The sequence below is a fragment of the Heterocephalus glaber genome, unplaced genomic scaffold, assembly GCF_053883595.1.
Source record: "Heterocephalus glaber isolate CG9 unplaced genomic scaffold, H.glaber_assembly_v1.0 deba00000901, whole genome shotgun sequence".
Lineage (NCBI taxonomy): Eukaryota > Metazoa > Chordata > Mammalia > Rodentia > Bathyergidae > Heterocephalus > Heterocephalus glaber.
Window position 1 is genome coordinate 2,140,729 of NW_028258171.1, and position 12,617 is coordinate 2,153,345.

Sequence of the window (12,617 nt, forward strand, 5' to 3'; positions counted from 1 at the left end):
GAGAACTTTGTACTCCTCAGTGTAGTTACTTCTATGTAAATTTGTTATTAATGCTTTGTTTGCAGAGTTTTCAAGTTCTTTGCTCAATTTCAGTGCTTAACCCTAACAGTCATTGTGGTAGATGTATGGTGTTTTCACACTGGTTTCAATTTGTGTTACCTGGACAAATGAAGTCAAGCATCTTTCTTTATTTTTATTGCCATTTTGATGTTGTTTTTGTGAAGTTGCCTTTTTAAGTTATTTTCATATTTTTGAAGGTATACTTATCTTTTTTCCTTTTCTTATATAGCATTTTTTCAGTATTTCTAGTTTAAGGATATTTTTGCCTCCCTCAGTGTGGTGATGCAGGCCTGAAATCCCAGCTGCTTTGAAAGCTGAGGCAAGAGGATAAAAAATGCAGAGCTAGTCTGGGCTACATAACAAGAGTCTGTCTCAAAAAAAAAAAAAAAAATGCTGCCAGGGATTTAGCTCAGTGGTTCTGCCCGCCTGCCTCGAAAGCGCAAGGAAAGCACAAGGTCCCAAGTTCGATCCCCCGATACCAAAAAAAAAAATGCTAGCTGGACATGGTGGCTCACGCCTGTAATCCCAGCAATGGGGAAGCTGAGGCAGAAGGGTTGTTGTAAATTCAAGGCTAACCCGGGCTACATAGTGAGTTCAAAGCCAGACTGAACTACATAGCTAGAGCCCAGATTCCACAAAACAAACAAGGCAAGACAAGACAAAATGTCTGGGATGTAGTTTAGTGGTCTGCCTAGCATGGATGAGGCCTTAGGTTCAATTCCCAGTCCGTGGACTTTAGTATTCTTCTGTTTATGTCTTTTTAAAATCCCGTTTGTGTCTTTTTAAAATCTCTTATTTTGTACATTGTGTTGCAGTTTTTCTTAGATCTATTCTTTTTTTTATTCATTGAGTTTATTGGTACATTTTAGGTATACAATCTGCTGACATTCATCATTGGGAATTTGTACCTTTATATGATATATCTTGGTTCTTATTTTTTCCCCATTCCCCTGCCCTCTCTTCAACCCCTCTGCCCTCCCTCCATTTACAAAGATTTTGTTTTTCCCTTTTCTCATATTTATTCCTTTCCCTTCTTTCCTTTCCCCTACCCCTCCCACTTTCCCATCCCCTTTCCCTTTGGACCTTTTCTTCCTATTTCACATTATCTGTTATACATTTTGATCCTTATTTACACTTTCAGTTTCTCACACCAGAAAAACTTTGGTATTTACATGTGTGTCCTATTTATTTCACTTGAGTATTACCTCAATGTGCATCCATTTAGCTATAAATGTCTCTAGTTTCTCATTCTTTATGATTGAGTAGTATTCCATTTTATATAAAAAAAACCCACATTTTCTTTATCCAGTCTCCAGTGGATGGGCAGTTGGGCTGTTTCCAAGTCTTAGCTACTACAGTCTGTGCCGCTATGAACATGGGTGCACATACATTGCTGTGGTATGATTCTTTTAATTCTTTTGGGAAGATACCCAGCAGCAGACTAGTTGGGTCGAATGGGACCTCTAATCCTAGTTCTTTGAGATATCGCCATACTGATTTCCACAGATCTCTCTTTTTTTTTTTTTTAAAAAAAGCTTTATTGGGATATAATTACATACCATACAATTCACCCATTTGAAGAATGTAAATGAGTGATTGTTAGTATATCCACATAGTTGTACATCCATGAAAGCAATCAACTTTTGAAAATTTTGTCATCCTCCAAAGAAACCGTAGACCCTTAGTTAATGGTCTTCACCCAGTTTGTCCCACTTCCAACCCCTTGAGAATTTATTTACATCCTATTTCTATAGATTTGGCTTTTCTAGACACCTCACATGAATGGAATCATAGAATATGTATTCTTTGTGATTGATTTTTTTCTCTTAATGTGATGCTAAACAATAATTCAACAATTTCACCCTTAGACATACCCCAAAGAGATACTGTTTTACCCATGTTGTTACATAATTAGAATTAATTTCTTTTTCTAATAAATAATACTGCTTTTTGTTTGTTTGTTTTGAGACAAGTTCTTGCTTTGTAGTTCAGAGGAGTAGCATATAGACATTTTGGGAGATGTTACTGTTGCCAAGCACAGGGCTCTATCCTAAAGCCTCAGCTACTTGGCTAACCCTACTCCACAGGTCCCGAACTCTTTTTTTTTTTTTTTTTTTGGTACCGGGGATCGAACTTGGGTACTTGGGCTTGTGCAGCAGGTGGCGTCTTTTTTTTTGTTTTATCTTCTCAGCTTCTGGTCCTGAAACATTTGTCAGCCTTTACTTCTGGGGGGAAGAAGAAATGTCAAATGCTGGGTTTGCCTCTCTGGAGATTCCCTCCTTTCTGATAAATTCTCAATGTTTTAATGGCTCTCTGAGGCCTGAAGATAGATCATGTTTTTTGGTATTTTTATTCAGTTCTTCTTGTTCCTAGCAGGAAAGTTTATTTAAAACAACCAAGCCTTTTTATACACTTTTTGTTTGAAGTCTTCAGGTGCCTTCGCCACTGTGTAGTTTTCATGCATAATGATGGGTTTTTTTTTTGGTACCGGAGATCGAACTCGGGTCCTTGCACTTGCACAGCAGGTGGCAAAACCACTGAGCTAAATCCTTGGCCCTATGATGGTTTTATTGATGGTTGTTCTCGATCTTTTAAAGACTTTATATTTCCTGCTTACTTTATTTGTTATATAATATGAATTAAAAATGAAATTTTCTGGCCAGGGACACAAACTTGTAATCTTCGCACACTGAGAGCCTGAGTCAGGAGGATTACAAGTTTGAGTCCAGTTTAGGCAATTTAACAACTTAGCAAGACCCTGTCTCGAAATAAAAAAATTTTAAAAAGGGGAGGGCTGTAGATGTAGGTAAGTGTGAATGTCCTGAGTTCGATCCCCAGAATTGCTTCCCGAAATGAAAAATTCTGATGGCCAGTTATTATAAATTTCTCTTATTGAATAGACATAGAGAAGAAGTTTACTTATACAAAAAATAGCCCCCCCCCCTTTTTGTGGTACTGGGATTGAACTCAGGGCCTTCACATTGAGCTACATCCCAAGACCTTTTTTATTTTTTATTTTGAGACAGGCTCTTGCTAAATTGCCCAGGCTGGGCTCAGATTTCTCATCCTTCTGGTTCATTTTCCCAGAGTACTGGGATTATAGCCATCTGCCACCATACCTGGCTTCAAAGATATACTTTTAAAATAAATATTTGGATAATCTTTAGTACAACCTTTCTCTTAGACTTTTTACTTCCTTTTAAGTAAAAAAATGCTCATATGAGTTATATTCCTGTTTTCTAAGATGACTTTGGACAGCTTTCTTAGTATTAGGGTGTTGTCAAAGCTAGTGAATTGTGATGTGTTGGCTAGCCTGTCTTTGTAATAGTGATCAGATTTGATGAATGTAAAGCTAAGTAAACCCAAGCGAATTTAACATACTCATGGAGATAGATTCTGTCTGCTCTTTAGATGACAACCTAGATAAAATTTGGAATAAAACTTGTAACTTTTACTTATGTGCTGCCTTGTTTCAGTATGAAGGCTTAGAGTCTTCTTTAAAGGATGCCAGCTTTGAGAAGGAGTCAACAGAAGCACAAAGTCTGGAGGTAAAACATTATGGTATAACTTAAAAGTCTGGGGAGAGGTTCTGATTAAGTGACATAAACTTTAAAAAGAATGTATCTTTCAAAACTATTTCAAAAATATGTGCAAGAGCATCTCTGGATGTTAAAACTTAAGGAAAAAGTTAAGCAGAGGAAACAGAATGTTAGTACATAGGATAAGATATTTTAAAAATTTGACCTCTTGTTACTAATTAGTCTTCAGTGAGACATAATCAGTTTACTGCAATCTAGAGATGTCTATAGAGTTCTTTCATTCTTCATTCCTAAGAAATGAATTAAGGTGCCTACTCCCTTTTTGACTCAATTTGCTTTAGAAAGGGGAAATAGGACTAAATGTTCACAAATTTAGGGATGATTGGAAATAATAAGTTGTATAAATTGTGACAATGTTTGCCTTTACTTCACCCACAGGATAGTAGGAGCTAAGTAGAATTAGACCAGAGTTTTATATTATAAGTAGTGGTGTCCTGGTAAATGTTTAACAAGTGCTGTCTAAAAAGCATTTGCCGAATTCTATGGTATAAATACTTCCACTATGGTCAATTTCATGCTACCAACATGCTGTCCCTGAATGAGAAATTTGGAAGAGATATACTCAATTGACTTTCCTACACTAGGTGTGATTAGCTAATTATAAAGAAGTATGGTAATTTGTATGTAGCTCAAGTTAGATTAGTTAAGACTGTTTAGAGATGGAATTGTTGTAAAAAGAAGACTATTAGCAAAGGATGCCTGTGCCTGGCATGGTGGCACACACCTATAATCCCAGCACTTGGAGGTGAGGCAGCAGGATTGCCTCAAGTTTGAGGCCAGCCTGGGCTACATAGTGAGACCTTGTCTAAAAAAACAAAAAACAAACAAACAAAAAAGGAAGATGCCTGCATTTGCTAAACTAGAAGACAGTAGTAGACCTGGTACCTTTGGTGTATTTGTTTATTCCAGATTGGGAATTCTCAGTCACCCTTGTCTGTAAGCAGAAAGTCTGTGTCATGATTCAGAATTTCCTTGTAGATTCCAAAGGACTCTAAATAATATAAATTGGATTCCAAATACATTTCTTAATCTCTTCTTTCTTCAATTGTTACCTGTAAGTGACCTCAAGAACTTACTAAAATTGTTATATTTTATTGTTGAACTGTCATTCTAAATTTTGTCCCAGTAGAATTTATTAGTTTGGTAAATTAAAAAAAACTTTAGAAGGCATTTGGCATACTGACAGAAAAGAGCAAAAACAGGGTATCAGAGATTTATTTACTCAGGCTTGGTGGTGTTATGCATAAAGTACATCAATTTGCTATCAAAGTAATGAATTTATATAATCTAGCAACAAAATTAGTTTTTAGCTGAACTGAACGTTTTGAAAAATCTCTAATTTTAAAGTCTTCTTTTTAGGAATAGAAATATAATTGAATAAAAACTATAAGATGATACAACTTTTAGAAAGTTTGATGTTTGAATCTGTACATAAAAACCAAGCCATCCAGGAGACCGAGGGCAAGGGGAGGTGGCCAGGGAAGGGGAAATAAGTAGAATAAAGATGTACCATGTACAGGAACCGGATCACGACAATCATTGTAAACACTGTGTGTGATGAACATGAGATAAGATGATAAGATCAACTTGGGAATGAAAATGGGGAAAGGGGATTTAGAGGAGAAAGGAGAAAGTGAGGAGGGAAGGTAACTAAAAAAAGAATCAAGCTATATTATGTACATGTACCCTTTCCCCAAGATGATTGTAAACTGCATGTAGTCAGACATGTACTAATTTTTAAAAACCCAAAAAACCAACAGAGTAATTTAGATTCAAGTCAGAGAATTCCTGTAATGATATAGTCAGAATTGAGGAAATTTTTGTAAACACACTTTTTAATTACTATACTATTTTTTGGTTTATTATTTTTTTAACAAGTTTGATGAAGGATCACAAATACCCGAGGTATGTTCATTATAGTATTTAAAATCCATTTGGAGTAATCCAATAACTAATCACTTTAAATTAAAAAGATTCTAGGAAATATGTCATAATCCAATGGGGACTATTACCATGAAGCAATCTTAATTGGTTTTTAAATTTATTTTTTATGTTTTTATATTCATTTAGATTTATTTCTCCTATTTTCCTTAACATGCTTTTTAACATGCTTTAGAACAGAGGCTGGCAAACGGCTTAGTGGATTTTCTGCCATATTTTGTGAATAAAACTATTGGAACATAGTCATGTTCATTCATTTAGGTATGTCTTGGTTGTTCATAACAATGATACAGTCAAATATGACAGAGACAATATGGCCCTGAAGTCCAAAATATTTACTTTCTGATTCCTTAAAGAAGTTTGCTGACCACTGCTAGCATTGCTATTATTTTAATATTATAAAAATGAGCAAATATATAAACTTTACATAAGTACCTATATTTGATTATAGTCATCTGATTTACCCTAACCAAAAATTCCCATATCTGTCATAAGTTTGCTTTCTGTTTTAGGAAACCTATGAAATGCTGGATAGGAACAGATTGAAGCTTGAAGATGAAATACTCTTTCTAGAAAAAGAGCTAAATGATGAGAAATCTAAACATTCTGAACAAGATGAATTGGTAAGGCTTTTGTATTTGAGAAGAATAGAAGGGAAAGAAAGTTGAGTTTTAAAAATTAATATGATGTTGGTTGAAATATTGCGTGCACTGTAAAAGCAATGAAAAGACTACATACAAGGTTATAAAGTAGAAAGCAAAATTTTCCTGATCCACTCTCCACTTGCTAGATGTTACCCTAAGCTTCATGCATGTTCATTTTTATTTTTTATTTTTTTTCCTGAGACAGGGTCTCCATGTGTAGTTCAGGCTGGCCTTGAACTCACAGTGGTTCTCCTGCCTCAGTGCCTTATGTACTGGGATCATAGGCATGTGGCACCATGCCCAGCTCTCATGCACATTGTTAAAGACATTTTCTATATGTGCTGTAGAAGTAACTCAAAGAATTTAGATTAAATCATCACACACATTGTAAATTATATATAGCGAGCATTTATTGTAAAATCTGGTTTAAGGAAAATCTTGATGTGTATGAGATTATTTAATAAGATGTGATATTGGTGGACTTAACTTGAACTTGTGTGAGTGCTATGAAATGTCAAAGTTGAGCTGAGGTATTTATATAACTTTGATATGAAAGCCTTTTCAGCACATGATAAATTAACTGAGAAGTTGATTGGAGCCCTCACTTATGAAACGAGAGTGTTAGGGCCGGGGATTTACCTCAGTGGTTTTGCTGCCTGCTGCGCAAGCACAAAGACCTGAGTTCGATCCCTGGTACCAAAAAAAAAAAAAAGAGTGTTAGCTGAGCAGTATACTATATTTATTTATATAATGGTTTAGTGAATTCTTATTTATTGATTGATACTGTCTTTCCAGATGGCCGATGTTTCAGAAAAGATACAGGCCCTAGAAGATGAGTCAAAATCCCTCAAATCCCAAGTAGCTGAAGTAAGTTGAATTAGTCGAATGGGTCTGTTGCTTTTGAAAATCATTTAATTTTATTATTTTTATTATTACAAAATAAGATACTATATTAGGATTTGAGACATAGATCTTAGATATTTATTTTTTTTTACGTGAAGTACTTCAGGAAAGTTTATTTTTCACTGGATAAATATTTATTGTTATTGTTAATACTGAGCAATATTAGAGGTGTGTGCCACTTACCATCAATAGACAAACCCCTTGGAGTTTTAACTTTTAATCACAGAGACAGAAAGTAAATAGTTAACAAAATGTGTTGCATGGTAGAAGGTTATAAGAGGTTAAATCATTTGTCCAAGACCACTTGGCACATTGGTGACAGAGTAAGGAGTAGGTCAGCCTTTTTCTTTTATAACATGCTGCCTTTGCTGTCAGTATTGGCAAATATTTGCCTTTGTTTAAATTCCATGTTCTAGGGTGAATGTTAAGATGAGCATTTGTTAGATTAATTGTTATAAACTGTAGCTATTTTTTTTTTTACTTAGGCCAAAACAACTTTCAAAATATTTCAAATCAATGAAGAAAGACTTAAAGGAGCAAAAAAAGATGCTTTGAATGAAAATTTCCAACTTCAGGAAAGTCAAAAACAGGTTTGTACCCTGTAGAGACTCTTCAGGTTGTGAATGTATAATTACAGGTATTCCGGTCACACTCATGACTGATCTCTGCTAGGAACAAGAGTAAGCTTTTTTTTTAACAGCATATGGAGGATGTTTATTAGTGGTTTAACAAATCAGGGTTAGGAGTTAGACTACGAAGAGTCAGGAAGTTCTTAAATGTATTGTTTCAAGCCAATAAAATCTCACATCAGTTCTCATCACAGTAACTAGCCCATTCAAGAAAACTACTGTAGTCCTTAAGGACCAGTGCAGTGTTATAGAAGTTAGCTACCCCTTTTAGAATATACAGCCTTTTTTTTTTTTTTTTTTGCCTCCCTGTAGCAAAAAGCAGACTAGCAATTTAAAACCTCACCCTGCTACATCCTATTCAAAGATTAGGTTACAGTTGAAAACAGATTTTCTTTTCTTTTTTTCTTCAGTTTTAGTTTTTTATTACTGCATGTTTGCAGTACATAATGATTACATTGCTAGTGGGGAGGTGGTCCATGTGCATAACATATCTTAATTTTTTTTTCATCCCCTTCCTTTTCCTTCCCTCCCCCTTCCCTCAAGTGAGTAGGGTTTTCATTGAGAGCACATTAGCAGGACAATTCCCCTGGCATACTTTGATTTCTATTTGTATAGGATATAAATGTGTATACCTCTGATACCTTCTTCCTCTAGGAATGTAAGTAACCCAGGGCATTTAGCATTTTGGTGATCACAGCAAGTAGTATTTAGCACCAGCTTGCCAACCAAACTGAAGGAAGTACAGAGAATACAAATGAGGGTTATTGAAGTTACCAATCTGGAGCCTAAAGGCAGAAGAAATTCTGTTGGCAGGTCAGATGAAGATTTAGCTTTTATTCTCTTCCTCCCTGGCATATGTAGACACTCCCTTTCATCTACATGCATTTCTTCCCTTCTGTTTTCCCAATAAAATCACAATTTTTCGGTGGAAAAGTTGTGCCTTGATTATATTATGATTCTCTTGGTAGTACTCAGTCTGAGCCATGTGATTTCCTCTAATTACATCTTTTAGCCAACATTTTATCTTTTCTTTAGTTAGTAATTATTACCTGTAATATGTAGAGGTAATTCATCTGTGCATTCTCTTTTAGAGATATAAATGTTGTATTCATGCATTCAGATGCTGTGATTAATCTGTTAAATCATTGTTTTTGTTTAAAGCAGTTCTTCTTGGGGCTATCCATCCTCTTGGTCCAATAAGAATTTGCTCTGTAGGTTAGGCCTCTCTTGTCCTGAGATTTTTACTTCACTCCCATCCTGAGGATTTCATTGTCTTTCTCTTGGGCTGGAGCTTTTATTTCTTGTATTTAAGATTTTCTCTTTTTTGGTTCCTTTGGTTAGCTTTATGAAGAGATATAAGAGGTAATTCTTTTTAGAACTTACATGCTTGAAAATATCTTGTTTTTCTCTCATACTTACTGATATTTTGTTTGGATATCAGCTGGGTCAGATACTATCAGGTTGGAATTTTTTTCCCCACACATTTTGACATTACTGTCTTCACTTTTCATTATTACTTTTGAGAAGACAAATGCTTTGGACATTATAGAACTTTTTTGTTATTCTTTTCTTCCCTTGAATCTTTTAGTATCTTTTCATTCTTTCCATTTCCTTGAAATTACACAACGATGTGCCTTGGAGTGTGTCTTTTTTATACATTGGGTTGGGCACTTTCAGTCTGGAAAGTCCTCTTGACTTGGCTCTGGGAAATGAACTTGACTGATTCCATACTTTGGGGGAGATAGTTTACATAATTGCTTGAAAATGTCATTTTTAATCTCTTTGGAACTTTTCATTTTTTTCTTTGATAGTTTTCGTTTATAAGAATTTTTTGCTTTGATTATGCCTTATTGATTTATTTTTTGTTTCATGGATGCATTGTCTTATCTTGGTGAAGATATTTAGGGTGTTTTTGAAGTGTTTTTTTAAAAAATTTTTTTTTAGTTCCTGAGTTAACTTGTTTCCTTTGAGTTCCTTTACTTTCTGTTTTGGCCTATGTCTTTGTTAAACAACAACATTTATTAAACACTTACGATGTTACATGTAATATCCTAAGTTCTTTAATACATTAATTTTGACAGCAGGCAGTTTGATAATATTCTCATTTATATTTTACACATTAGGTGAGTAAAGCACAGAAAGATTTTATAAACAGCCTAGTGACCCCCAGTTGGTAAGCAGTAGACCTGGGATGTAAATCCAGCCACTTCTTTTCCAGCATCCCTCCTCTCCATCCCCGTACCCCACTGCCTCCCAAGATGGTGGGTCCCTCCTACACTTTTTTTTAATGTTTATTCTTATGTTTGTAGTACATAATGATTACATTCACTGTAGGGAATTGGTACATGTACATAACACATTTCAGTCCCCCCATTCCCTTGGGGTATGTCTTATCTAAAAGGTTTTCTTTTCAGGTACTTGGTTCATGGCTTATGCTTATTTAATCCTAAAGTTTTCCAAATCTAGTTGGCTACTCATGTGTGTCATTTATGAGCTTTTCTGTAGGGTAATCTCACTGGGGTGTTTCTAATAAGAGGATCACTAGTTGTTGGTGTCTGAAGACCATTTTTACTGAGATGAATTTTCCTCAGTTCCCATTAGGGAGATGGAACAATTTCTTGTAGCTCAGTGAGGTAAGAAGTGCTGGTATTACTATTCAGTAAGTCAGCTCTTACTTAATACCTTTATATTTTCCTGCAGATGTTCGAGAGTCTCAGGTTCCATGTTTTTAAAGAGTAGCTTTTTTTGTTGTTGTTGTTACTGGGGATCAAACTCGGGTCCTTGTGCTTGTGAGGCAGGCAGTGGAACCACTGAGGTAAATCCCCAGCCTACTAGCTATGTTTTTGACAGTATGTGTAAGTATGTTTGTGTGAAAGAGAGAATGAGAAATAATAAGAATGTGTTTATATGTATGTGCTGAAAGAACATAAGCTTTTTAACTGCTTTTTATTTATTATTTATTATTTACTTATTTTTTGGTATTGGGGATTGAATTCAGGACCTTGCACTTGCAAGGCAGGCGCACCACCACTGAGCTAAATCCCCAGCTCCTTAACTGCTTTTTACACTTTTTGGCCAGTGACCCTTTTTTTCATTTTTGCTCTTCCCCTAGTACTTGTACCTTTAAATCATGAGACTTTCTAGGTTGTGTCATCTGTCTCTTTCCACTTTCTACTTACATACTTATCTTTTGCCTTATCTCCTATCCCTATTCCTTGTGGAGTCTGTGTCTTTTTAGTCTCTTTTCTGTCACCTTACTAGATTATAGAAGAGAGTGGTGGTGAAACCTGGGTTAAATTCCCCATGCTATAATCGAAACTTTTGATTTGCCTTTTTTCTAGTTTGAAAAAAATTTCACCTAGGTTGCCTTGACTCTTTACAGCTGTTTTCTTTTTTTTTTTTTTTTTTTGAGGCAGGGTTTCACTTTGTAGTTCAAGCTGGCCTTGAGTTCATTATTTAGCCCAGGCTGGCCTTGAACTTGTGACCATCCCCCTGCCTCAGCCTCCTGAGTGCTGGGATTATTGGTGTGCACCATCATGCCTGGCTACAGTTGCTTTCATCCAATTCCTTTTTAATCACAGAGTTCTGAAAACTTCTGAATTCACAGATTCTCTGTTCTCATTCACTCCTTCTGTAATCTTTGAACACTATATGCTTTGTCCTCAGTCTCTTTAATGCCTCATTAGAGACCACCTAATCACCAAATCTGAGTTTTATCTTCAGTCCTCATTTATCTGTATGTTAGTATCATCTGTTTCTGTTATATCTGTATAGAAAAGAATTAGATGTTTTTTGGTGTGGTATAAAATATGCTAATAAAGCTACAGTTTTGCAGAGAAATCCAGTAGTTACTATTTGGTAGAATACATTAAAATAAATTTGGACTGCTCTTTCATATTTATGTTCCATTTCTTTTGGGACTTGTCTGTTTAGGCTTTTTGAGGCCTATTTTTCTTACCAACTTCTTTTAGCATTTTTGGTTATTTTAGCATATTTTGGTTATTCAGCAGGGTCTCACTATGTAGTTCAGGCTAACCTTGAACTCACTATGTAGCCCAACCTGGCATCAGACTCAGGGTGACTTTCTTGCCTCAGCCTCCTGAGTGCTGGATTTACAGGTGTGTACACCATCCCTGGCTCTCTTGGTGACTTCTGAGAACCCTTTGCATGCTAAGGTTATTAACCATTTGCAGCATATAAGAATTTTTTAAAATTATGTTTCTTTAATTTTTTTGTTTTATTTGTATTTGAATTGTTTTGAAGTTTTATATAATCATCTACCTCTTGTAATGATGTTTCTGTGTCATGTTCAGAAAGTCTTTTTTTGAGTAAAATTTTATACAATGGAATATTATTTATGCAGAATCCAACCTGTTCTAGATTAATGATATTCCTAAGGGCTAGTTATCTTCAGTGTAAAACAGTACAGTGATGTAAAAAAACTTAATGCAAGTCAGATATGGTGTGCTTTATGGGATGTAAGGAATGGTAAGAAAAATCAAATTACTAGCTGTGGTGGCACACGCCTGTAATCCCACCTACCCAGGAGGCTGAAGCAGCAGGATTGCAAGTTTGGGGTCAGCCTCAACAATTTAGTGAGAGTCAAAATGAAATTAAGCAGGTCAGTGGTAGCACAATTGCCTAGCCTGGATGAAACCCTGGGCTCAGTCCCAGTGCCGATACACACACACACACACACACACACACACACACACACACACGAGAGGGAGAGAGAGAGAGAGAGAGAGAGAGAGCGTGTGCGCGAGAGAGAGAGGGAGAGGGAGGGACCATCCAAATGTAACAGATTCATATGTGTGTTGTGATATATTTTGTAAATCAGT

The 12,617-nt window shown here is 35.6% G+C and overlaps 1 protein-coding gene across 13 annotated transcripts in view; it reads left to right on the plus strand.

Annotated features, from left to right (window-relative positions):
* Mia2 (MIA SH3 domain ER export factor 2) overlaps nucleotides 1-12,617 on the plus strand; it is a 117,604-nt gene that overhangs the window by 50,234 nt on the left and 54,753 nt on the right. For 7 of the 13 annotated variants that reach the window (XM_087208022.1, XM_087208026.1, XM_087208024.1 and 4 more), the window contains 5 exons: nucleotides 3,537-3,608; nucleotides 5,538-5,564; nucleotides 6,113-6,223; nucleotides 7,040-7,111; nucleotides 7,633-7,737. In XM_087208022.1, the coding sequence (XP_087064148.1) occupies nucleotides 3,537-3,608; nucleotides 5,538-5,564; nucleotides 6,113-6,223; nucleotides 7,040-7,111; nucleotides 7,633-7,737 (387 nt within the window). The remainder of the gene's footprint in view (nucleotides 1-3,536; nucleotides 3,609-5,537; nucleotides 5,565-6,112; nucleotides 6,224-7,039; nucleotides 7,112-7,632; nucleotides 7,738-12,617) is intronic. The other 6 variants (XM_087208023.1, XM_087208027.1, XM_087208032.1 and 3 more) reach the window with 1 other exon arrangement.